General features: G+C 44.3%; 1 protein-coding gene across 2 annotated transcripts in view; it reads right to left on the bottom strand.

Moving 5' to 3' along the window:
- The window catches only part of RELN (reelin), a 539,369-nt gene that overhangs the window by 459,906 nt on the left and 54,661 nt on the right, over nucleotides 1-24,802 (bottom strand). For both annotated transcript variants that reach the window (XM_051849694.3, XM_070071183.2), the window contains exon 2: nucleotides 2,979-3,089. In XM_051849694.3, coding sequence (XP_051705654.3) covers nucleotides 2,979-3,089 — 111 coding nt within the window. The remainder of the gene's footprint in view (nucleotides 1-2,978; nucleotides 3,090-24,802) is intronic.

Genomic DNA, 24,802 nt, shown 5'->3' with positions numbered 1-24,802 from the left:
TTTACCCCCTGTCCCCAGGAAGGGCATGCAAACCTCAGACTAAGGAAATTGGCTGCTTCGCTTACTGAGATTTGGGGTGGGGCAGTCCTTCAAAAAGTTCATAGAAAATGGAAAGGAAAGATCATTATTTTGATGTTAAAAAAAATCCATGCAGCCGGCGTCGTGGCTCAATACGCTAATCCTCCGCCTGCGGCACCAGCACACCGGGTTCTAGTCCCAGTCGGGGAGCCGGATTCTGTCCCGGTTGCCCCTCTTCCAGGCCAGCTCTCTGCTGTGGCCTGGGAGTGAGTGGAGGATGGCCAAGTGCTTGGGCCCTGCACCCACATGGGAGACCAGGAGAAGCACCTGGCTCCTGGCTTTGGATCAGTGCGGTGGAGGGTGAATCAATGGCAAAAGGAAGACCTTTCTCTCTGTCTCTCTCTCTCACTGTCCACTCCGCCTGTCAAAAAAATTTTTTTAAAAAATCCATGCATCTTTTTTTTTAACATGCATTTTCCATGAGATTTCTTAAGACACACATAACTGAGTGTTTTCTTTGTGCAGAGGGCTTTACATAATTCACCTGCTTTCACCCTGAGGATAAAGCCAGCATCTCATGACGCAGGGACCACTATCATTATCATTTTCTTAGACAAGGGGGCAAAGCTTAGAAAGGTGAAACTGTTGGCCGAGGCACACAGCCCCAAGTCTCAGCCCTCCTCGTACAGCTCCTTCTTGTTGCCTGTGCCAGCCTGCACCGGGACTTCTTACACGCCCCGGAATAACCTCTCTTTAACCACAGAGCAGACTTTCTGAATCCATTCCTGGGCCCTAGAGTTTGTCCTCCATACTGACCCCTGAGTGATCTCCAAAATGAAAGGCCCAGCCTGAATCCTTGTCCCTTCTCTTAGGATAAAGACCTTAAACTTACAAGATCCTGAGGGGTCTGGCTTTGGTCTCCTGCCCAGCCTTCTCCCTTTGCTTCTTCATCCCAGGTCCAGCTACTACTCTAAGGTTTCCTTTCAGTTTCTAGAACATTCCCAGCCTTTGCCCACACTCTGGCCATTGCACCTGCTGGTCTTTATTTCAAGAATGCTGTGCCCCACTTTTTAAAGAACTTTAACTCAATAACCTTGACTCTTTCAGATCTCGATTCAAAAATCTAGTTTTTCTGTCATACCCCTTCCTGGCACTCAGTAAATTTCTTTGCCACCCCTCAGTCAAGTTTGCTGTTCTGCATTAATATGCTCATTGAAACAGTATCTTTCTCCTAGGCTAGCGGCTCTCAAACTGTAGTGTGCATCAAAACCACCTGGAGAGTTTATTCTCAAAAACCCCTTCAGGTTTCAGATGCACCTTGCCTGCAGCGATCCTGGGACTTTGCAGTTAGAACTTCCACCAGGTGCTGCAGATGCTGTGGGCTGGGGACTGGCCCAGTATGTGGTTTTCAACCTGGGATGAACATTGTAATCACCGGGTGGGAAGCTTTAAAGATGACCAAGGCCCAGGGCTCCCCCGAACCCAGTCCTGTTTTAACTTAGTTGAGCTACAGTGCAGCCCAGGAGGCCTTACTCTAAATATTATGGCATTGGACTAAAACATTACTAAAAGTCCAAATGTACAAGGGGTCTTGTATTCTCATTTGCTAAATCTGGCAACCTTAGGTATGGGGCCTACTGGAAAACAAGTGGCATGCAACATACTTACGCATACACAGTAATATGAGGACACTTTCAAAAGCTCATGGACGATGAATATCATGAAAACACTAGGGACAAATCTCAAAGTATTTTGTACCAAAATAAACTGATCTTTTAGTTCCATTTTACATGAACTTTTTGAAGTTTCCTAGTGTATGGTTACAACCTGACCTTTCAACTCTGCAGAGCACAAAAGGATAGGGCTCCATCAGTGGAATTTTTAGCCCTAACTGGTGTTTTTTCCCCTCCTGAGGTTTAGCCCTTAGAACTAGTTAGCAAGAGATTGTAAACTCTCATCTGGAATCTTCAAAATAGGGAAAATTCTCAATGTCAAATAATTCACCATGATGATCAAACAGCTTCCAGGTTCCTTTCAGCTCTGAGCCTGTGGACTTCACCTTGGACAAGCACAGTAACAATGCAGCATCAGTATCACTGCTCCAACCTCAGTCAGTGAATTACCTGGCACGGCTACCACTGGGACTCACATACCACTGGGACTCACAGGTAAACTTATTTATGTAATAAATATCAGAGAAAAAATACGACACGGAACACGATGTTTGCCTTTGATAAGACAAGTTTATCTTTCTCACATCAGTGGAGAAGGTCTACTGTAATTTCCCAACTTTAGAATCATATCATTGATCTCATGTCTTACATAAACCTATAAATTTGTATTTTTTGATACTTGTGAAGGGACTATTGAGTTCCAGCTTGGCATGGTTACAGCACTGAGGATAAACTAGCGATTTCCAAATTGAGAATCCTCTGGGATTTGTGGCCTCCTGTCTCTCCACAAAATAACTGGCCAAGTTGTTGGTTTAAGAACAAAGACTCCCCGTGTGTTTTCAATACCATGTGGCATTCTTTTTGAAGTGCTCACAGAATTTTATTATTTTAACAAACAGTGCTATCTTCCACTTTATATGATGCTTACTTGCCAAACTGAATATGACACCCTTGACTTCTCACAATATGTTAGGAACTGTTCATGAAAACAGCTTACGGAATGATCGATCCACATGGGTGCCAGAGTGGCTCCCAACAACCTAAGTGGCAGAACACGAAAATTTACATGAATCTCATAGGACCAAGTGTCATGGCAAGGTAGACGGAGAGAGGGCTAGAAAGACCAGCACTCCAAGCTCATTTGGTGACTGAATTCACCAAAATCAAACAAGCAAAAAATCACTTGTTTCATTTTCTCTGAAATAATGTCTAAAATTTTTAAACAGACGCTTTTAAAAAAAAATCCAGTAACTGCATAAAATACCCACAGCTGCCAGGATAGCTTACCGAACCCAAAAGCATTGGAACCGCCAATGCTCTGTGAAGACTGAACGCTGGTCGACGTGTAGAGCCCCGTCACCAGCAAGCCATCAAAGAGGGTGCTCGTTGAAATTGTCACTGAAAGGCAGAGGGGAGAAAAGGAAACCTCAGTTACTACAGTCAGAATCACGAGATACGTTTCTGCAGTGTTCCACGTTGTCAAAACAATCTTTACCCATTGTTAACAAATGATTTTCATACTGTTCCTCGTTAGTATTTTTTAATGCTAGAAATTACAGAAGAGCAAAAAAGCAGCTTAGAGCTTCAATGTCTATAATTGCTGGTCCTAAATATAGCAACCAGTCCTACCTTTCTACACTCATTTACACATTTCCCAGCTATGTGAAAACTCTGAAAATAATGATAGCATTGAGTAGACGGTTTCCCACCTCCACTACCTCCCCTGAAGGCACTCAAAGGCATTGCTGGAGTTTTGGCATTGTGATGAAACACTTTTTTTTTTCAAGTCTTCCACACTGTGGGAAACAATCTCATGTTGGCTGAAGGAAACACAGTGAGATGCACTGTATTTCTTATTGTGAGCCTACATTTCATAGATGAGTTCCCTGAAGTTTTGCAACAAAAGCAGATAATTTGCATGAAGTCAGCCCCTTCCCTCCTGTGAACAAGAAAGGGTGAGCCCTGTGCGCGCTACATTTTAGAACAAAGTCTACAGGAGGAGTCCAGATGATTTCATAACCGGAAAACCGCGATGTTCCTGGGAAGAGGAGGGTCAAACTAACCATCTCTGTGCGACTCAAGTCAAACTAACCATCTCTTTGTGCGACTCAGGTTTTTGCTCACCAACCGAAAAATTGAGGCTGGTTTCCTGCCTGACATGTTCTCCTTCACAGATCTTATAAAATGAAGAGAATTCCATTTGTAAGAAGCAGCTGGGATGGGGGGAGGGTGGGGGGACATGATTTTGGTCATGCCAGTACAAGGCTGTCATCATGGGTGGGGACAACAAGGAGAGTGGCTACAGTCCTATTAACTTTGATGAAAATGTTTCAGTGAACCTCTAGGAACTCCAATGAGGAGAGCTAAACGGCCTGAAACACGCATGTTACAAAGCATAAAACAAGACACCTCTGTCAACAGAACAGTCTGACATCCTGCTATCCTAAATGGCATTGGGCATTGGAATAAATCGCCTTCTCATCCTTAATGAAAAATAATAGGCATATAAACCACAAGTAAACTTTCCAGCTAGGCACTGAGCTAAATAGTTTACAGGTCTGACGTCATTTCAATGTCAAAGTGAATCTGTGAAGGGAGGGCTACTCCTATCCCCACATACAAATGATGAGTTTATAGCACAAAGTGATTAAGAGCCTCAAACAGAACCTTCTGGTATCATCTGAAAACAGTGAAGCTGGTGGGGCCAGCGCTGTGGCACAGTGAGTTAAAGCCCTGGCCTAAAGCACTGGCATCCCATATCAGCACCGGTTCTAGTCCTGGCTGCTCCTCTTCCTATCCAGTTCTCTGCTATGGCCTGGGAAAGCAGTAGAAGATGGCCCAAGCCCTTAGGCCCCTGCACCCATGTGGGAGACCTGGAGGAAGCTCCTGGCTCCTGGCTTCAGATCAGTGCAGCTCCGGCCATTGTGGCCATCTGGGGAGTGAACCAGCGGATGGAAGACCTCTCCTGTCTCTATTTCTACCTCTCTCTGTAACTCTTTCAAATAACTAAAATAAAAATCTTAAAAAAAAAAAAACACTGAAGCTGGTCACATGATTCTCACTTGGTTTTTCTCTGTTAACCTCAGACCCCAAGTGACAAAGTAAGAAACAGCTGGGGCAAGGGGGGACATTATTAACCCTTGGTTAATAATTCTCCCAGATTACCCATACATATGAAGAGTACTTAAAGAAAAGGGAAGGAGCAGAAATCACTGTTATAAGACAGAAGGCGAGGTCGGTGCTGCAGCTCACTAGGCTAATCCTCCGCCTTGCGGCGCCGGCACACCGGGTTCTAGTCCCGGTCAGGGCACCAGATTCTGTCCCGGTTGCCCCTCTTCCACGCCAGCTCTCTGCTGTGGCCTGGGAGTGCAGTGGAGGATGGCCCAAGTGCTTGGGCCCTGCACCCCATGGGAGACCAGGAGAAGCACCTGGCTCCTGGCTTTGGACTAGTGCGGTGCGCCGGCCACAGCGGCCATTGGAGGGTGAACCAACGGCAAAGGAAGACCTTTCTCTCTGTCTCTCTCTCTCACTGTCCACTCTGCCTGTCCAAAAAAAAAAAAAGAGAGAGAGAGAGAGAAGGCGAACCAGAGGTTGTGGGGAGCTGACTGATCCCAGGGCACAGGGCACAGTGGACATAGCTCGAGGGTGGGACCCTCATCTGCTACCTGTCGGCTGGGGGCTCTTGGGGCAACCACATCATCTAAATCGAAACATCACCATCCACAGAAATATATCCCCATCACAGTCTCCATACCCAGACTTACAGAGCTGATTTTCTGATGCCTCCTTCTTTTGAGTCAGTTGAGTTAATCTTGACTAAAATCAGAAAGTGCTTCAATGGCTTCTGTGTTCCCACCAAGCAGGGTTTAGAACAAAGCGACTTCCTGATCGCTGACCACTGTGTCCTGGCCACCCTTACATGTGCCATCAACCCCAGTCCAAACAAGGCAATCACCACCGCTGTAACTTCAATGCTTTGCTCACTGACCTATCTCAAGTGCCTAGAATAATTCTAGATACTTTTCCATGCTCAATAAGCAGTTAGTGAGTTATTAACAAATTATCACTCAGTCATTCAAAAGCAATGTGAAGTTGGCTATTTTCAGCTCCTCTCCAGGGGAGCAGTGTGTATGCCAGATGAATCCTATTTGGAAAATCCAAATGGAGAAAAAAAAAAGAAAAGTTGGCTATTTAAATAGGCACCATGTTCTGCAGAGGGCAAGATGGATCAATGCAGACAGCAACTGACTTAAAGTCAAGTTCAAGACATCTGTACAAAGGCAGGGCAATGTGCCTACACAGGTTGTCACATGCTGTGTGTTTACAGAAGTCATCTAAAGAAAAATCTCCCCAGATGATAATCTGTTCCTGTGCTTGCTACAGTCGGAAATGCTGAGTATTTCTTAGGGGGAAACAAATGGGCATTGGCCTTGGAAAAAATGCTACTGTCTGGACACTGCAGAATAAGCTCCTGTTTTCCTTTCTTAAACAGATGTGACGTGTAATCCGTATGTGAACTGGCAATCAGTCTCTTCCCAAGAAAGAAGAAGTGTTGGCCAGGCTCTGGTGGGATTTAGCACACGGCCTCCTGAGCACCAGGCTCCCCTGGACTCAGCAAGACAAGGGGCCCCATTTCTGTGTTTCTAAAAACATCAGCCACTGCTTGGGACCCCCCCGACAGGACGTCTCGGGATGTCTGCAGCCCCCTGCTTCTGCTGACCAGAGCATGCAGTGAGCCCACGGGCATTGGAACCAGCGCCCTCAGAGCCTTCTCTCTACCAGCCCTGTCCCTTTCACTCCATGCTCCCACTGGCCTGTACTGCAGCCTCTGGATAACCTGTCACAATTAAAAAACAACAACAATCCCAGGTACAATGCATCCAATGCACCCCACCGAGGTGCTCCACAGCTACTGTGAGCTGTGTAATTCTGTGTCCCCAGACTTCATGGGTCTGGTTTTCACTTGAGACTTCTCCCCTCCCCTTGCCTCCTACTGCCTCCGTGATTCTTTTCCAGAAAGCAGCATCTGATTCAAATGTGCACTGGCTCTTTCCCTTCCCTTGTGCGCTGGCTGACCTGTCTTTTCCCTAGTTTCCCTGGGACTCATCCCTCAAGCTCTATTTTGGCTTCTCCAGTCTTAGCTCGTCACTTAAATCTGCAACCTGCTCCCTTCCAGACAACTGAAATCATCTACAACTTTGAAGGCTGAAAAGTAACTTGTGATCAATTAAAGAAGTTTACCAGACACAGCACTAATATGATTACGACTGAAAAAAATCAAAACCCTCACTTGGGGAAGTGAAATTATTTTAATGCACACATGAACTAGAAGGAATACTTCAAGCTCTCATTACCATAATATAAGCCCATTGATGAAACTAAGGAAGACAGAGATAAGTGTAATCTACTATTTAAATAAGCAAACTGGGGGCTGGCACTGTAGCACAGCGGTTAAAGCTGCCTCCTGCAGTGCCAGCATCTCATGTGGGCACCAGTTGAGTCCTGGCTGCTCCATTTCCGATCTAGCTCTCTGCTGTCGCCCAGGAGGGCAGTGGAGGATGGCCCATGTCCTTGGGCCCCTGCACCCGCATGGGAGACCAGGAAGAAGCTCCTGGCTCCTGGCTTCGGATCGGTGCAGCTCCGGCCATTGTGGCCAATTGAGGAGTGAACCAGCGGATGGAAGACCTCTCTGTCTCTATCTCTCTCCTCTCTCTCTGTGTAACTCTGACTTTCAAGTAAATAAATAAATCTTTAAATCTTTAAGTAAATAAGCAAACTGTACATGAGTCAAGAGAGTGTACAGCTATCAATACATCCATTTGCATAATGTAAAATATGCAGTCCTGGGGCGATGTTTGGGACAGCTGTTAGGTCGCTGCTAGGGGTGCCCACTCCCCACTGGAGTGCCTGCGTTAGAGTCCCAGCTCTGCTCTGGATTCCGGCTTCCTGCCATGGCACACCCCAGGAGGCAGCAGGTGACGGCTCAGTAACTGGGCCCCTGCCACCCACAGGGCACAGCCAGACTGAGGCCCTCGCTCCTGGCTTTGAGCTGGCCTCACCCTGACTGCTTGCAGACATTTGCGCGGTCTTCCATTACAACCAGTAAACAGAAGATCAGTCTCTTTCTCCCTCTCCCCCTCAAGTAAACAGATAACTAACAATCACTGTAATCAGTTACCAACTAACATACACAGTATTAATTCCCACTACGGATTTGTGGGGTTATTTTCTAATTCTTATTAGAATATAAGAATAAGAATAAAAATTATCTGAATAATTCTTATTCAGAATGGTATGGTTCCAAACTACATAGTTCAAAATATCCGAAAACTACTGCCGTTTTAAAATGTGACTTTTAAAAATATATGAAATATATTTATATTATATATTATATTATATATATTATATATTTATATTATATTATTATGAAATAATTTATATATGTCTCTCTCACTATCCACTCTGCCTGTCAAAAAAATATATATATGAAATATATATATGCATAAGTAGAAGTTACAGTTCAAAGAGAAATTCAAGTCTATAAGGATGAGGAAAAATTACATGAAAATTTTCTATCTGAACTACCTTTCACAAGACAACTGCTGAGCCACACGTGTTAACCAGTACTTACTAAACCCAGTGAGCAAACAAAATCTCTATGCCCTTCCCAAGATTATCAGCCAAATGCTCTAATCATTGTTACTATAATTCTCATTTAAAGAAGATTATCATAAAATTTAACAATTGCTAAGTCTAGGCAGCAAGTATACAGATATTTGTTGTACATGGGGATTTCAAAATATGGAAAAATGAAGTTAAAAGGTGAGTTTACTTTGGTGCATAAAATTTTGAAATCTGCATAGTTTTTTTTAATAATATGCAGTTTCATGGACTTTTTGAAGACAAGTATGTGTAGATCTCAAAATATTTTTGCATCATTTTCCATAAACATTTTGAAGCTCCCTCATACTAGTCTTTTAAATTTCATGTAAGAAAAATACTGTATCAAAAAATTGGGGTGAAAATTTTATTATAAATTCATTTATAATGAGCAAACTAATTCAAATAATAAGAAACAATGGAGGGCTGGCATTGTGGCATAGCAGATAAAGCTGCCACCTATGATGTCAGCATTGTACATGGGCAGCACTTGGTGTCCCAAGCTGTTCCACTTCCGATCCAGCCCCCTGCTAATGCCCTGGGAAAGCAGCAGACGACAGCTCAGGTATTTGGGTCCCTGCCACCCACATAGCGGATGAAGCTCCTGGCCTAGGCCTGCCCCAGCTGTGGCCTTGGGGCCATCTGGAGAGTGAAGGAACAGATGGAAGATCTGTCTCTCCCACTTGCTCTTTCTCTGTGACTCTTTCAAATAAATAAATATTTAAAAATATAATACAATGCACTAGAAAGTACGTAATGTATTCACACCTCATGAACTAACCAAGTTAGGTAATTGGTATGTAGACAGAAACACTGAATACCCTCCACAAGCCAGGAAAGGCATCAGGGCTGTAATTTTGTTTTTATTAACTAAAAGGCAAAATGATATTTAGAACGAAATATCATTGACAAAAGGGTTTATATTTATAAACTCTGACATCCTATCAGTTCTAGCTATTCAAAATTCAGACATATTGCCACTATTGCAAAGGACCTACCAGTTACCCATTTTAGACACAAAAAGTTTATGTAAAAATCAATAAATCATAATTTGTTAACTTTAAACAGGTAAAAACCTACTTAACAATTCACTCTGCCATTTGATCTATTTCTATTGATGCTTTCACGAATTTTCACAGTAAAATTTGTAAAATTATTCCCCAGGAGACTCCCCACCCCATCTTGGGGTCAATTTCTATCTCTTCCATGTTTTCTCATTAAAATCTTATAAATAGAGATAGCTACTTCAATCATAGAGCAAAATATCAATCTTATGGATTACAAATAGAATTTTGTGCTTTCCAGTACATTTAAGGGAAGAAAACCAAAGGCATGTATATTACTATTACTATCTATAACCAGACAGCAAATATGTCTTATCAGATCACAACATTTCTTGTTCGACAAATATCTCTGTTGTGCCATGGTTTGTCGATGAAAACCCTAAGTCTTCAAGGTGGTTTCCCAGACCCTCGGGTTGTCACCATGACCAATCTCTCCAGTCCAGTTTCCCCAAGTTGGCAGTAAATACTGTTTGATATGGTTAAACCATATCAAAAAAAAAAAAAAAAAAAAAAAAAAAAAAAAAAAAAAAAAGAATAGATCATGTTCTCTACTCCCCTGCCTGCTGGATTCTCTCTGGAAGGAGCTCTCGCCTAGAGTGATGTCCACAGTAACCTTTTGCTAAAATCACCCTCATTCTTTAGCTGGGGGCTCAACTACCATCTCTCATGCAGTCTGATCTGACCACATCCAATCACACAGAAACATCTGTGACAACATAAATCAGCACGGAGGAACAAATTAATGTAGCCAGTGTCACAAAAAGTGTGAAAACTAAGTTCTTTCCACAGGAAAAGCCTAGTGGTTTTCAGGCGGATGTACAAAAAATCAAATATTTTTCCCCTGGAGCAAAACAATAAAAAAATGCAATGTTTCTTTCTGGTATAGACGAGCATACTATAGTGCAGTATAAGTGAATCAGAAATCAGAAATGTCTGAGGAAATGTCAGTTGAGTTTCTATGAGAGCCTAACAGTCTTTCTTTCTTTCCTATACTTTGTGCGTGAATACACCCACACCGTTTCTGTGCAGATGAGACTAATCTGTGGATAATTTTTGTCACCAAGATACCTTATGCCGTTACCATACTCTGAAGTTGACTACACCATTCCCTCAAATAAGAAATAAGGAGCGAGGAGAGGCTGAGAGGGTATGCCTATCTCCTCCCCATCTGTGCGGAACTGGCAATGAGCTTAGCACCGGGAGACCATGCATATGGATTTGTGGATTGTGGCAGCACAATGAAAACATGATGTAGGACACAATTCAATTCTTATCAGCGGCTCAGAGAGCGCCTGTGTCTTGAAATGACTAATTACAGAGTCAGTTATCATCTATAATAGCTTCCATTAAATGTTCCCAACAAGACCCTAATACCATTCTTGCAGAAAATCACTACAAGATCAAAGTCTGGAAGAAAATAAATTTAGACAGTTAATGCTGTTTGCATTTGCTCCTAAACCTTCTGGCCTACAACCGCTCTATGGTCCATTAAATTGTGATCAGCTCAAGTGTATGCTATCACTACCTGATACAAAAGGCCTTTCCTATGTGCAAAAACAAGAAAGCGATCATATTTGAAGTGATGCCTCCGTCTTTTGTCCATGACAAACATCAGAGGATGTTTGTATTTACGTGTTGGTGATGGTGCATCAGTTACAGAGTTCTCATCTCTTAATTTTATATATTTTAAAGATGAGAAACACCAGCAGAATCCAATATTATCAATATCTTAAAAACTCATCACATTTTGCCTTATGAACAGAAACTCATTTGCCTTTTGAATACAGGACAGATTAAATAGCCTGAGGAACAAACGTATTGCTCAGAAAATGAAATAAACCGAGCTTCTTTGCTGGAAAATCATATCAACACCGCGTGTTCAATTACAGATTCTTCTTTAGTTAAAGCACCGCTAACTCTGGGTGCTATAGAGAGACCATTGCAAAATACATCACAATTTCCGTTCAAAACCTCTGGGAGAACATGACCTCCAAATAATTCTCAGTGCCTATATTAATTCCATTGTGCCATGGCTTTGGGCAGTTTTCAGATATTGAGTCAGGCATTTGAACTAAAACATTCCCAAGTCAACAGCAGCAAAGCAAGAAAGAACCATGCAGGTATGTAGAAGAAATGAGTGGAGGTACACACACATGGAGTGGAGGCATGAACCTGTGGTCATGAACTGGACACACGGAGCTTAAATCATTACACCAGAAACTAATGGACTTGGGCCAGCCTTATGTGATGAGCAGAGAGAGATCATTCCTGCCTGATCTATTTGTTTCTACAGCTGATGATGAGGGGCATGATGAGGATGGCCCTGCCTGCCCACCGGGCAAAGACTCCCATCCATCCATCTCTGGAGAAGCCATGTTAACAGCACCACAGTCACTGTTTCCCACGTCCACAAGTCTTCATTACCTGATGGCCTGGGTCATCTCTAAGGACTCTTTACCAACTTGGGCTTAACAGTGAAACAATACTTAAGCACTAAATGCCAAATCCTCTCATAAGCCTGCCATGGTTATGATGTCATCTTTTCACTAAGCCTTTGAGATAAGTGCTATTATTATATTCTTTTACCCACAAGAAAGCAGAGACAAACGGCGTGGGTGGGTAAGGTAACACGACTGAACCGGCACGTGAAAGGTGGCTCGAAGACATGGAAGCTGTGCTCCCCATCCTGCATGGCCCTGCAGTAAATAAGCAGCCTGCAGGGTGACAGAGGCTCAGTCCTCACTTGGAAAGCAGTGGGGCAGTGGAGCACCTGAGCTCCAGTACATGGGGAGTCTCCTGCCATGCACCCAGCAGGCTGTCCTGATGCATGCTTGCACCAGTTATTATCACAGCCATTTGTTCTGGTTATTATTACTATTACTCTTCTTTCTCATTCTATACACATCTGAGCTGTTCCTTGAGGGGTCAGTGGAAGCAGGGGAATGGACCCCAGGGAGGACTAAATGCAGTGTGATGTTGAGAACGGAGCTGAACATCAAAACCAAAGGTCAAAGAGCCCATGGCCAGCTCACTTCTGAGGGCAGAGGGAGCCCAGAGAGCAAAGGCCTCTACCTTCCCCTCCACCAAGCAGGATCCAGGAAGTGTGGCAGGTGCAGAAGGCACATCCTATGGGAAATTGAAGGATAGATTCAGACGCTTCCCAGGGGCTGAGGTATTCCCTCCGCTGGCTGGGGCAGGGATCCAGCAACTCCGCAGAGCCCCATTACAATATATTTATTACAGAGCCAGAGATTTAGATGAGCCACACGTCGTGTCTAGGTCTTATCTGCCGGCACCACCCGTAATAAAAGGAGATCTGAGATTTTCCCTCCTTTGAGTTCTGCTTAGGAGATAAAACGGGAACAGTCAAATGTGCTTGTGAATTTATTATTTTAAAATTAAGCCCTATGGAGGTTCAAATGACAGCATTTGGTGAATATAAATCTTCCTCTTCCTCTGTGTATCCACCTTGCCTTTTCTTCCTGTTTCATTATGCCTCAGTTCCCAACCCCCTTCCCCCTACACACACACACACACACACACACACACTCCCTCAGTACTTCTGAAAATGTGAACCTTGGGGTGAAATCTCACGTATCTCGTTCAGGTGAAATTCAATAGTTAGACTATCCTTAGACCTCTCACTTGGAATGAGGTCTCAAATAATCTTTCTGAAATCTCCCAGAGATGGTTCAGTGGATCCCAAACACAAATTCCTTAACCAGTGATCTTGAATTTAAGAAGAAAAAACGTAATTGTGCAGTGTTCCACCCTCTCTCTAGTCCCAACTGCACTGACGGCTGGAAGGATTTTCTTTCCATCACCCACTTTTGGCTTTTACAACTTAATTCTGAACTTTAAAAAAAATTGTTTTCATATAAACAGTGATGATATCATTTAGTTTCTTAGATTAAAGTGTTTTTTTCTTAATGGCATTTCATTATTATTATTTAGAGAAGCGCAGCCAAGAATGGTCTTTGTGATTTGTCTCTGACCTTGTTTGTCATGCGTTACATTTATTCGAGGCCGGATGATACTCACACATGAAAATTTCATATTGTTGGTCCTGCACTCCATAAATTATTAACGTCATGTGAATAGGAATGCAGTGTTCGGGTCTTCAGCAGTTTTTACCCTTTTGTTTCTTGTCTTTTTTAAAGAAAAGATGATCATGTCTACAACTCATTAAAACTTGGTAAAATTTAAGCAGAGAAAAATAGCCTTAAAAGAAATCATTGTGGAACACTTATTTACCCCAACCTTTTATCTGACATTCTAAGAGTGTTCTTCTTTTGAGACATGGATGTTAACTAAGGTTTTCTAGGTTGAGAAAAATAAGCCTAGTAACTCTCATAAGCTTGTATTTGTAAATATGTTACAAAAAAATACCAAGATGTCTAGAGAGTAAATGCACGTGTGACTTTTACCCCAATATACTCAGGTGTTTAAGCTTCTACACAACCAAAATAGCCAGTCTTTATTCGGTTTCTATTATGTTTGCTTGGATTTTTTTTCTTGTTCACATGAAATGCCTCCCTCATCCCCCCAAAATGTGGTTTTGAATGAAGGTAACTAAAGAAAACTTAAACCCATGTCACAGATCACAGAGCAAATCCAACAGTGCCAAGTGGCTCAAAATACAAATATATGCTTTGGATTCTAGTCCAACATTCCATTACAAATGTTGTGGGTTTTTTTTTTTTTTTTAAGATTTTATTTATTTATTTGAGCGGTAGAGTTACAGACAATGACAGAGACAGACAGAAAGGTCCTCCCTTTGTTGGCCCACTCCCCAAATGGTTGCAAGGGCCAGAGCTTTGCCAATCCGAAGCCAGGAGCCAGGAGCCTCTTTCCAGTCTCCCATGCAGGTGCAGGGGCTCAAACACCTGGACCATGTTCCACTGCTTTCCCAGGCAGAGAGCTGGACTGGAAGAAGAGCATCCGGGACCAGAACCGGCGCCCATATGGGATGCCAGTGCCGCAGGTGGAGGATTAACCCACTGTGCCACGGTGCCACCCCTACACGTTTGAAGTATCTTCACAGTTGCAGAGACTCTAGGGTTGTTCAATAACATGGCAACGGTGACACTGCTGGTACTCACATGCAGGTCACATACCTGCTACATTTGTGAAGTAAAGTGGCTAGGCCAGTATTAGTAACTACTAGAATTCCTATGAGACATAGTGAAATTCAGTATCGTTTTAAACACATTACAAGTTTTAATATGGTTTTCCATAGTATGCCTTTTTGGTACTTTTGTATGTTCCTTTCAGTATACTTAAACTAATTACAAGCAACAACCGAAAATCAAAATATAATTCTTTTATTTATTTATTTATTTATTTTTGACAGGCAGAGTGGACAGTGAGAGAGAGAGAGAGAGAAAGGTCTTCCTTTTGCCGTTGATTCACCCTACAATGGCCGCAGTGGCCAGCGCACTGCGGCTGGCGCACTGCACTGATTCGATGGCAGCAGCCAGGTACCATAGGGTGCAAGGCCCAAGCACTTGGGCCATCCTCCACTGCACTCCCTGGCCACAGCAAAGAGCTGGCCTGGAAGAGGGGCAACCGGGACAGAATCCGGCGCCCCGACCGGGACTAGAACCTGGTATGCCGGCGCCGCAAGGCGGAGGATTAGCCTAGTGAGCAGCGGCGCTGGCAATATAATTCATTTTTAACTACATACTGAATATATTACACATAAGATTAAACAAGCTATAAAACTATCTAGTAACTAATTTAGGTAAGACAAAAAATTCTCACTTATTTTGTACATGTGTAAGGCTCAACTAACTTATTAAATAAATATTTATAAAGTGCTACTCTCGGCTCTAGGAATATAATGGTGAACCATCTGTGTGCTTATAAAAATAACACTTGAATAAGTTTGCATGTCCTTTTTCAGCAGAATCTTGATTCCATGTCTCAAAATCCAATTCACTAAATCCAAAAGTGCTACCTCTAACCTTGAAACTCACAAAACAATGTTAATTAAATGGTAGGGCAGAAATGCTCAGCTAATTGTTCTTCTCATACACAATTGAATGCTTTGCTAAAATTTTAGGCTAATCACTCTCTAAGAATGTCATTTAAGTGGCATTTCCATTGACAGAGGTATTTGGCCAACTCCACAGGCACAGCTAACATGTGTAATGGCAAATTGTATATACGTAATATTTCCCCTATGGGGAAGATGGGAAATGCTGCACTTTTTATTCTACAACATGGCACTTAGTACCGTGAGTCTTTCAATCCTTCTTAAAGCAACAAAATCTCTGGCAGTTAAGTCTAAATTTGCATTTTGAATTTAGCTGTAAGACAATTTTCCCGATGATGACGATAAGAGAAGCTCCAGGTGTGAATAATCTTCAGGAAATGTCTTAAGCCCCAGGAGGACAGGACAAAGTTAAGTGATCACTTATCTACAGATTGGGCCCAGGAAAGGTTTTTTACAAAGGACTGAGTATGCACTGCAGCTGTGCGAATCCTCCGCTCCTGGTACCAGATTTCTCAGCAAATCTTAAACTAGCCTTGGCACACACTTGGTTTTGACTTGTTGATGACAAAGTCATATGTTTTGCTTGCAAGTATTTGTATACAGACATGCTTAAACCACCGTTCCAAACAGAATTTAAAATGTCAGTTGAACTATCTAGTCAACACAGAGGGACTCATTTTGTAATAAGTGCCAACCTGAGCATTACAATTACTATTTTTAAATAATGGGTTCTCTGAATGATGTGCTTATTTATTTGAATGGCAGAGTGAAAAAGAGGGAGAGATTTCATAGGACCGCTGGTCAACCAAATTCTCCCAAATGTCCTTTTACTTTTATAACTAAAACTTCCTCTCACCTATGAAGTTTGAAAAATTCGGATTCCTGGTCCCCAGGGATTCTGACTCTGGGCAATCAGTGTCACCCCCAAGACTCAATGTTTAACTCATGTGTCATGATACAAAGAACACCAGACTGATAGCTCCCGGGGAACAGAATTTCAAATACAGGCTATCCAGGTGGGCTAAAAATCGCAGCTGAATTGAATTGAGACCCTATTAAGAATTCCACCACAGTAAATAGGCATTTGGCCTTTTATTACACCATCCTTCTCTCCTCCTCTTCAAATGATGTTTAACAAGATGAGGCTGCAACGGGACCTCCAATCTTAGGAGACTTCTTGTGTGTCAGTAAATTTTCTCAGACTGATGAGGCCTGACACAAACACAGGAAGAGGATGGGTGGCCCAGGCTGCAGCAGATCGAGGGTGGGCTCCAGAGGACAGTGGCAGAGCCCTGTTCTCTGCAACCTGGGCCGATGGTTATTCTGACCGTGAATTCGTAGTAGAGAAAAGGAGCTAAACATTTCCTGAATTTGGCAGGTTATTGTTAAGGAGTGTTTAGCCAGGGTTATATCTAGTATGATTTCAACATCAAAAAACGAAACGAAAATAGTTGGAAGTGAGGGGATAAGGTTGACACACACTGCTGCGGGGAAGCTTGCTGGAGCTTCCTCTCTCCTCTGATGGCTACTGGGTCATGGGAATTGCTAGAATTTAGTACGGAACCAACACCAAGATAAACAGTCTGTGGATGCCGGAATCCCCATCGTAGTTCTCTGCTCTTCATCAAACAGTGGACTAGCACTCAGCGACCATGTGGAAAATCGTCTACACCACAGCTGCAGAACTGTGCTCACTACCACAGTTTAGGTAAGCTCACTACCTACCTGGAGCTTCAGTTCTTCTCTAAGGGTCCTTGTGTTCTACATTTTTCCCTTGGTGTAACCTTGATGGAGAAGGTAAGAACAGAAGTTGAAAGTGTAGACTTCCCCCAATCCTCCGACATCATGCAATGCATTGCCATTGTGTGCAGCAGCTGTGTGCTACCAGGTCATCACGGACACTGAATTAGCACTAAACAATCACTCTGGGGCATATGTAAGGTTAGGTTCCTGCAAGCTTCTGGTTTTTTTCCAGCTGATCAATTTTCATCAGTTGACCAATACGTAACTTTGTTCTAGTGTGTTTCTTTTTAAAGACACCTTGTTTAATATATATATGAGTATTGTTGATTTACTAACATTGAACTCAAGCTTAACCAGCAGCAGCACAGCCCAGGACTAACCAAAGCTAATCTGACACTAATATCTTCTCTGTCAGGCACTTGACAGTCTTTGGCATTGCAGCCTTACACTATGGGACCACTTTTGTGGAAAAACAAAAACATGGCGTGATTACTGAGAAAAGAACACCTGTTTATGTTCTGACAGCTGACCCACCAAGGAAAGCGTCTGGCCTCGGCTTCGGAGAAGCACACCTGGCAACTCGAGTTTTTCACTGCTCTGTGCATCAGAGTTTGTATCGATTTTGGGGTTACAGGTAAATGTTAGCCCACAGATGAGCCGGAAGACACAGAACTTGAGGAAAATGGACTCACTGCAACATCCGCCCCAAGCCACAGCCCGGTTCTTTGCTCACCTCACACCGACAGTACTAGCTTGCTGGAGCTGCCATATAGCGAAGCAGCACAGACAGGATGTCTGCAGCACCACCAGTGTATTGTCTCATGCTGCTGGAAGCTAGAGATCTAAGATCAAAGGTCCTAAATTTCCTTTCTTCCACAGCCTCGCTCCTCGGCTGCTTTCTCTCTGCACCCTGGCTGTGCTTTTTGTCTATGTGCGTGTATGTCTGTGTCCAAATCTCTTCCTCTTATAAGGACATCAGTCACAGCAGATTAGGCCACCTGAAGACTTTATCTCTAAATACAGTCACATTCAAAGGTGCTGGGATTACGGCTTCAACAGGAGAAATCGGGGGGGGGGGAGGGTTAGGGGACCACGTTCAGCCTGTTATACCAAGCAGTGTCTATTCCCTCCACATTTCAGTTTGTTATGCATTTGGGCTTCCTAAAAGCACTCTTTCTTATGTCCTCAGTTGTGTGTCTCTCTTCCTGTCTTTTTTTAAAAAAAGATTCTTAATTGACAAACAATAATTATATCTATTTATAGAGTACAATGTGATGTTTTGGTTTATGTATACATTAAAGAAGGATTCAGTCGGGCTAATTAACATATCCATCACTCACCAACTTGTGTGTGAGTATGTGATGAGAATGTTAAAAATCTAGTCTCTCTGTCCTTTTAAAAAAAGATATTTACATATTTGAAAGTCAAAGTTCCAGAGAAAGAGAGGGAGACACAGAGAGAGAAATCTTCCATCTGCTGGTTCACTCCCCAGATAGCTGCAATGGCCAGGGGTGAACCAGGCTGAAGCCAGGAGCCAGGAGCTTCTTCTGGGTCTCCCATGTGGGTAACAGGGGTCCAAGCACTTGAGCCATCTTCCACTGCTTTCCCAGGCCATTAGCAGAGAGCTGGATCAGAAGTGGAGCAGCTGGGACATGAACCAGTGCCCATATGGGATGCAGGTGTCACAGGCAGTGGCTTTACCCACTATGCCACAAGGCCAGCACCTTTTGAAATCAAAGCTGATCAGTTCTCTCTCTCTCTCTCTCTCTCTCTCTCCTCTCTCCCTTTATCCCTCACCTCAAAAAATTACAATAGATATTAAGATCGATTGTGTAAAGACCCTGTTGAGTTTATAAAAACTCCTCCGAAGCTGCTGGCCAGGGGATCAGACCCCATGTGCCCACCTAGTTGCTCTGTATCCTAAGCACTCTCTCCAGCTAGCCACAGTTCCCCAGGATTCCATGCGTGCCTCCACAACCTGCCTCTCCAGGCTCTCCTCTGGCTCCACGGTGCTGCACACCTTCACGTGGCCAAGAACAGGCATACAAGGATTGCTTTCCCAGCTTCAGGCCCTGGTTCTCAGCATCCCTCTCCAACTGTTCCTGTTGAAATTCTTCCAACAACTCAAGGTTCCCATCTGGCTGTCGCCTCTCCTGGCTGCGTCCTCTCTATCCAAGCCCTCAACCTCCCTCCCATGAGCTGACTGCATTCTACCTTGGAATATCTGTGTATACACTGGATAGCTCCCGCAAGGCTACAGGCACCTTGAAACCAGTGGCAATGTCTTATTTAACACCGCATGTGCCCACCCCTGAGCACAGCCTCTAATGGGCTATTAGCAAGTGTTTTCTAAGTGGATAGCCTCTGCTTTTACCAGCAGCCGCACGAGACTTAGGTGAATAGAGTCGAAGTCCCTCATGACTACTCGTCTTGCTTTTCGGCCAATTCTGCGATGGCTGTTAGGAAATCATTATCCACATCTGCCATCTGGCTGGCTGGTTTCTACAGAGTCTCACAGGATCTCACACTTCAGCCTCTGCCCTTAATCCTATCCCAGAGTTCTCCCATCATGCTTCCACCTCCCAGAAAGCACTGGTCTCCTCCCTTTTACCTAATTTTCAGTAGACCCCGAGGCAAGGTAGAAAGAACAGAGTGAGAAACAACAGAAGTGAGACAGGAACGGGACCCAAGCTTAAAAAAAAAAAAAAAAAAAAAAAAAAAAAAAAAAAAAGAGAGAGAGAGAGAGAATAGGAAATTCTAAAGTGGGCAGGTGGAACTTCATCTTGTAGAACAACTGTGGGGAAGAGAGTAAAACACTTCAAACACTCGCCTCAAAATTATCCCGTGTGAGGGTCAAGTGAGCTGGGGGTATTTATCCATCCTGGGCTGCTCCTGGGGGAGCCAGGTCCTGCCTACAGCATGCATGTACAGGGGCAGAGTGAGCTTCCAGACAATGTCCTCTGGCCCAGACACGCAGGCAGCAGCAGTTGGAGGAGTTCTGGAGCACCATGACCTGGGGCAGCACTCCAGGGGCCGGTGCAGTGGTGTGAGGCAAGTGTGCAGCAGCAACGGCCTCTCTGGGACCAAGGGCTCCACCTCCACTTGAGGGATTTTATGAATATTGGAAACTTCTGCCTTGGCTGACTTTAAGCTTCCAAGTGCTACTGACCCAGGAGGAGAGGCACAGCAGTATGCCTACTGCACACGATGCCATCCTTGAAAGTGATGAGTTCCGGGCACTGATTATCTTTGTGTTTTAATATAATTTATTCAAGAGTACTTTTGTTTTAATTATTCTTAGGGATACATGTGTGTGCATGCATGCGTGCACTCACTCACACACACACACACACACAGACCCAGAGAGCTACTGACAGATAGAGATATCCTATTTGCTAGTTCATTCCCCAAATGCCAGAAATGGCTGGGGCTGGGCAGCAGGCAAGAACTCAATCGAGGTCTCCTACATGATGTCAGGGACCCAGATACTTGAGTCATTATGGTTGCTGCCTCCCATGGTCCTCCCAGGAACCTAGAATCAGGAGCAAGAACTTGGACTCAAATACAGGACATCTTAACTGGCATTTTTTTCAAAGAAGATAGATTGATTTACTTGAAAGGCAGATTGGCAGAGAGAGGGGGACACAGAGGGAGAGATCTTCCACCCCCTGATTCCCTTCCCAAATGCCTGCATCAGCCAGGGCTGGGCTAGGCTGAATCCAGGAGCCAGGACCTCCATCCAGGTCTCCCACATGGTGGCTGGGATCCAAGCACTTGAGCTTCATCTGCTGTCTTCCCAGGCACATCAGCAAGAAGCTGGATCAGAAGTGCAGGGCAGCCAGAGCTCAAACTAGCACTCCCACGGGGGATGCAGGTGCAGCAAGTGGTGGCTTAATCTGCTGCACCACAATGCTAGTTTCTTAACTGCTGGGCAAAATGTGCATCTGTAATTTAATTTCTAACAATCACTGCATAACAACCGGCTCGCGTAACTCCTGAAAACTTAATCAGTGAGATCCATCAGCTGACTAAATGTGGGAGGCACTGAAAATATCTATTGGAGTAGCTGTCTTGGTTGAACAAAATACATTGTTTCTGTGCTGTATTCCAACCACACCTTCTATGCCATCTGAGGAGCCACAAGCAGAACTGTCCGCAAGCCAGCATTGCCTGGGTGCTGGGTGCTGAGTCCCTCTCGCAGCAGGAGAGGATGTGTCCGAGTTCAGCTTCCTGTGGAATGTGGGATTTCTTCCCTGCATGGGGCTGCGACATTCTGTGTGGCCCCAGGGTTTCCAGAGGTTCTGCAGCTTGACTTCCAGACAACCCTGGTTTCTGGCTACCTGGTCCCAAGCAGACTGATTATTCCCCCAAGGACAAGGCTTTTTAGTCACTTGCTTTATATAAAAAGAGGGAGCCATGGGAAGGAAGGGTCCCTCCACTGTAACACCTAGGGTTTTCCACTTGATGACCAAAAAAAAAAAAAAAAAATGCTTGTTGGTCCTGTTCCTGGAGTGTTTCCAATCCTGCCTATTTGTTGATCCATACATTGCACTGTGGAATTTGTCCCAAACTTTGCAGGACTGTTGATGGCACCAAAGGGCGCACCTTGCAAGACAGTTTCAAATCTCAGTAAGAGCAAGGAGATGTTATAATCTCGTATTAAAATTTCATATTCTCTCTGTATCTTTTCCACTATGGCTGTTTCTACTTCACACTTGGTGTTCCTTGTAAAATCTATTTTTTAAAAGTTTTTCAGATTATTGGACATTTGTCTCCATCTTCCCTCATATTCAGTAGGATTCATACATGCCAGACACATTATTTCTGGTCTTTGTGAGATACACTTTATCCTTCACCAAGAGCGTAAGCCGTAGCCAGAAACCCAAATCCTGTTTCTCAATACTTATCTACATAGCCAGATGATCACATCCTCTATCCCTCCTTTCTCTTCCAAATTCAGCTTCCAAAGACAGCCCAGCTTCCCAGATTCTGAACAACCGCTTCCAGGGGGCACAGGGAGGAGCCATGTAATCACCATGTTCATCAAGCACCTTGAGCTGATCCATGGCGCCCACACCTAGACAGGTGACAGCATCTCCTCCTGTTGCTGGGCAACCACGCAGATTGGCAGCCCACGCTCCTCGCATCCCACCTGGTGGTGGAAGCCGAATGGCTGGCAGCGGCAGCAGAAGACACTTGACTGTTCTGGGATTCTCATTCATCCAGCAGGGGTGGGGACATAACGTCATTCACGGGCCATGCGAAAGCATCAACTTAAAAGCAGCCCACTGTCAATTCACTGAATTGGGAATCAGTGATGTCCTTGGCAGCGCCAGAGCGAATGACCGCTCAGGTCTCGCAGGGCCCGTGTTCCCCACCCCCTGAATTCTCCAGGCGTAAAGGGACTTCAGGATGGCAATGACAATAACATTCACCTCATCTGCTCCTCAACAATCTTTGAGGAAGCAACTATCCCAGGAAGGGAATCCCACACAGAAAAGCTTGTAATCCACGTTTTCGCCTGACGCTGAAACTTCAGAACAGCTAGCGGCTGAGGCACAGACTACACACATGTCCACTCCCACTGGCTCCGCTGGAGAAGTCACTGGTGTGACGTGTCTGTGTCTCAGGCACAGAAACACGCTTGAAGTTTCTCAGCATCCGAGTACTTCAGGTAAAGCACATTCCAGTTCCCTGAACTGCCTGGGACTTGAGCTGACCTCCAGGTGATCAAACAGCCGCACCAAAACTACTGCCTCTGGTGCTCCTCTCCCACTCAACCTTCAGTCATTCCCAGGCGGCTCCCACCTCAAACACTCCACCAGGAGAGCTCCCCCTAGAGGCGCTAATGACCTCCGTGTTGCTCAAGCCAATGGGGTTTCCAGCCCTCATCTTGCTTGACTGCCCTGTGCCACCTTCCTGTTTCTTCCTTTAACTCCGCAAACTGCAATTGTCATTTCCTCCACGTAACTCGAGGTGTCACCTGGACCTTTCCCTAACCTTGAAAGGCTCATGCACTTTGCAGCTCTGCCCTGGGTCCTCTCTACTTCTATCCTGCAGGATCTCCACCTCTGATGCCATCTGCTTAGCTCCCCGTAAGTCCTTATACTCACAGACAGCATCACCAGAACATCTCAGACATTCCAACTCAGTCTGCTTAAGTCTGAGAGCACGATCCATTCACATAATGAGCATTTACTGAGTACCTGTTACACACCTGGGTGCTGACAGACATCAGTGGATGAGACTATGCCTCTAACCTTGCAGAACTCAAAGTCAGTCCACTCCCCCAACCCTAATTTGAAACTTTGTTCTCAGAGTTTTCCACCTTCCTGAATGGCACAGTCACCCAACCAGGTGCAAAGCCAAGGCTTGGAATCCCCTTTAACCAGCACGCCCCTCCCTTGTGGCCCCTGCCACATCCATTCTCAGCACTGCTAATTTTATCTCCTAAACACATACGAATTCTGTCCACTCCCTCCCATTCTAAGTGTCAGTGAGCCCACATCAACTGCTTCCGCGTCTCCTTAATGGTCTTGCAGCTTTCACTCATGGCAATCAGGGAGGTCTCTCCAAAATGTAGACTCGACTGTGGGACCCTCCTTGCACACTCCACGCTCAGGTTAAAACTCCCCCCTAGCTTCTCTTTATTCTTTGGATATAGGATGCATTCCATTTGTTTACCTCCTTTTTTAAGTCTGGGTGCCATGTTTCATCTCAAGCTTCTTCTAAGATTTTTAGCCCTTTCCCTGTGGTTTTAAACATGTTTATATCTTTATTTTATCCTCCTTATGAATATGTTAATATGCATATGCATTGTCATGAGCCTCAAATTTGCCTTTGTATGTGTACAGACATAATACATAAATAAGTACATGGAAATGTCTGGTGAGAGCGGACATTCAACTAGATATCTAATTGACCGGTTCATTGGAATTCAGAAATCTTGGGTCCCTGATCCATGCTCACACTGACTTTCCCAGGAAGATCAATTTACTGTTAAAGTTAAAAGATTACAGAGATTGCAAATTGGTAAGCTGTGGCTGTAGAACATGTTTTCTGAGGACAGCAGAGTATCTGAATAAACTTTTTAACGTGATGCCTTCAGAGGGTGTTTACACTTTGTTTTGTGTGCTCACCATGACTTCCTACTATCTTTCCCTCAGTCACTTCACATAGGCACTGCTGGCCTGGAAGTCAGTGGAGCTGGACTATCTGATCCCCAAAGTCCCTTCCAACTGTAACAATCATCAATGCCCCTATGTGGTGGCTAATAGTGATCTATAAAATGACCGGAAAAAAGGATTTAGTTGACGTCCAAATGTACAGCAAAGAATCACATCAGGTAAAGCTCCAAGTGAGCACCCAGGTACTTGAGGTACAGAGATGTCCCAGCAAATGTATTTCTGAAAGGGGAAAGAATGGCTCAATGTCCACAACATCTAGAGATCAGAATTCTAACGCAGAGATTAAAGCAACCACGTTCAACCGTCATGCTGATAGGCTCAGAACTGCAGGTTGTTTTCCATATTACATTTGACACAGCACAATCGGTCAGCCCTGGTGAGCCCTGCCCAATAGCCAGGCTCAGGATGGATATAACTGATGGTAATGGAGACACACTGGTCAGAGAGAATCAGAGGGCC

Source organism: Oryctolagus cuniculus, chromosome 3 (assembly GCF_051225735.1).
Source record: "Oryctolagus cuniculus isolate XC-2025 breed Fujian yellow rabbit chromosome 3, ASM5122573v1, whole genome shotgun sequence".
Classification (NCBI taxonomy): domain Eukaryota; kingdom Metazoa; phylum Chordata; class Mammalia; order Lagomorpha; family Leporidae; genus Oryctolagus; species Oryctolagus cuniculus.
Note: the sequence above shows the minus strand (reverse complement) of the source record. Positions and strands in the feature narration are given on the sequence as shown.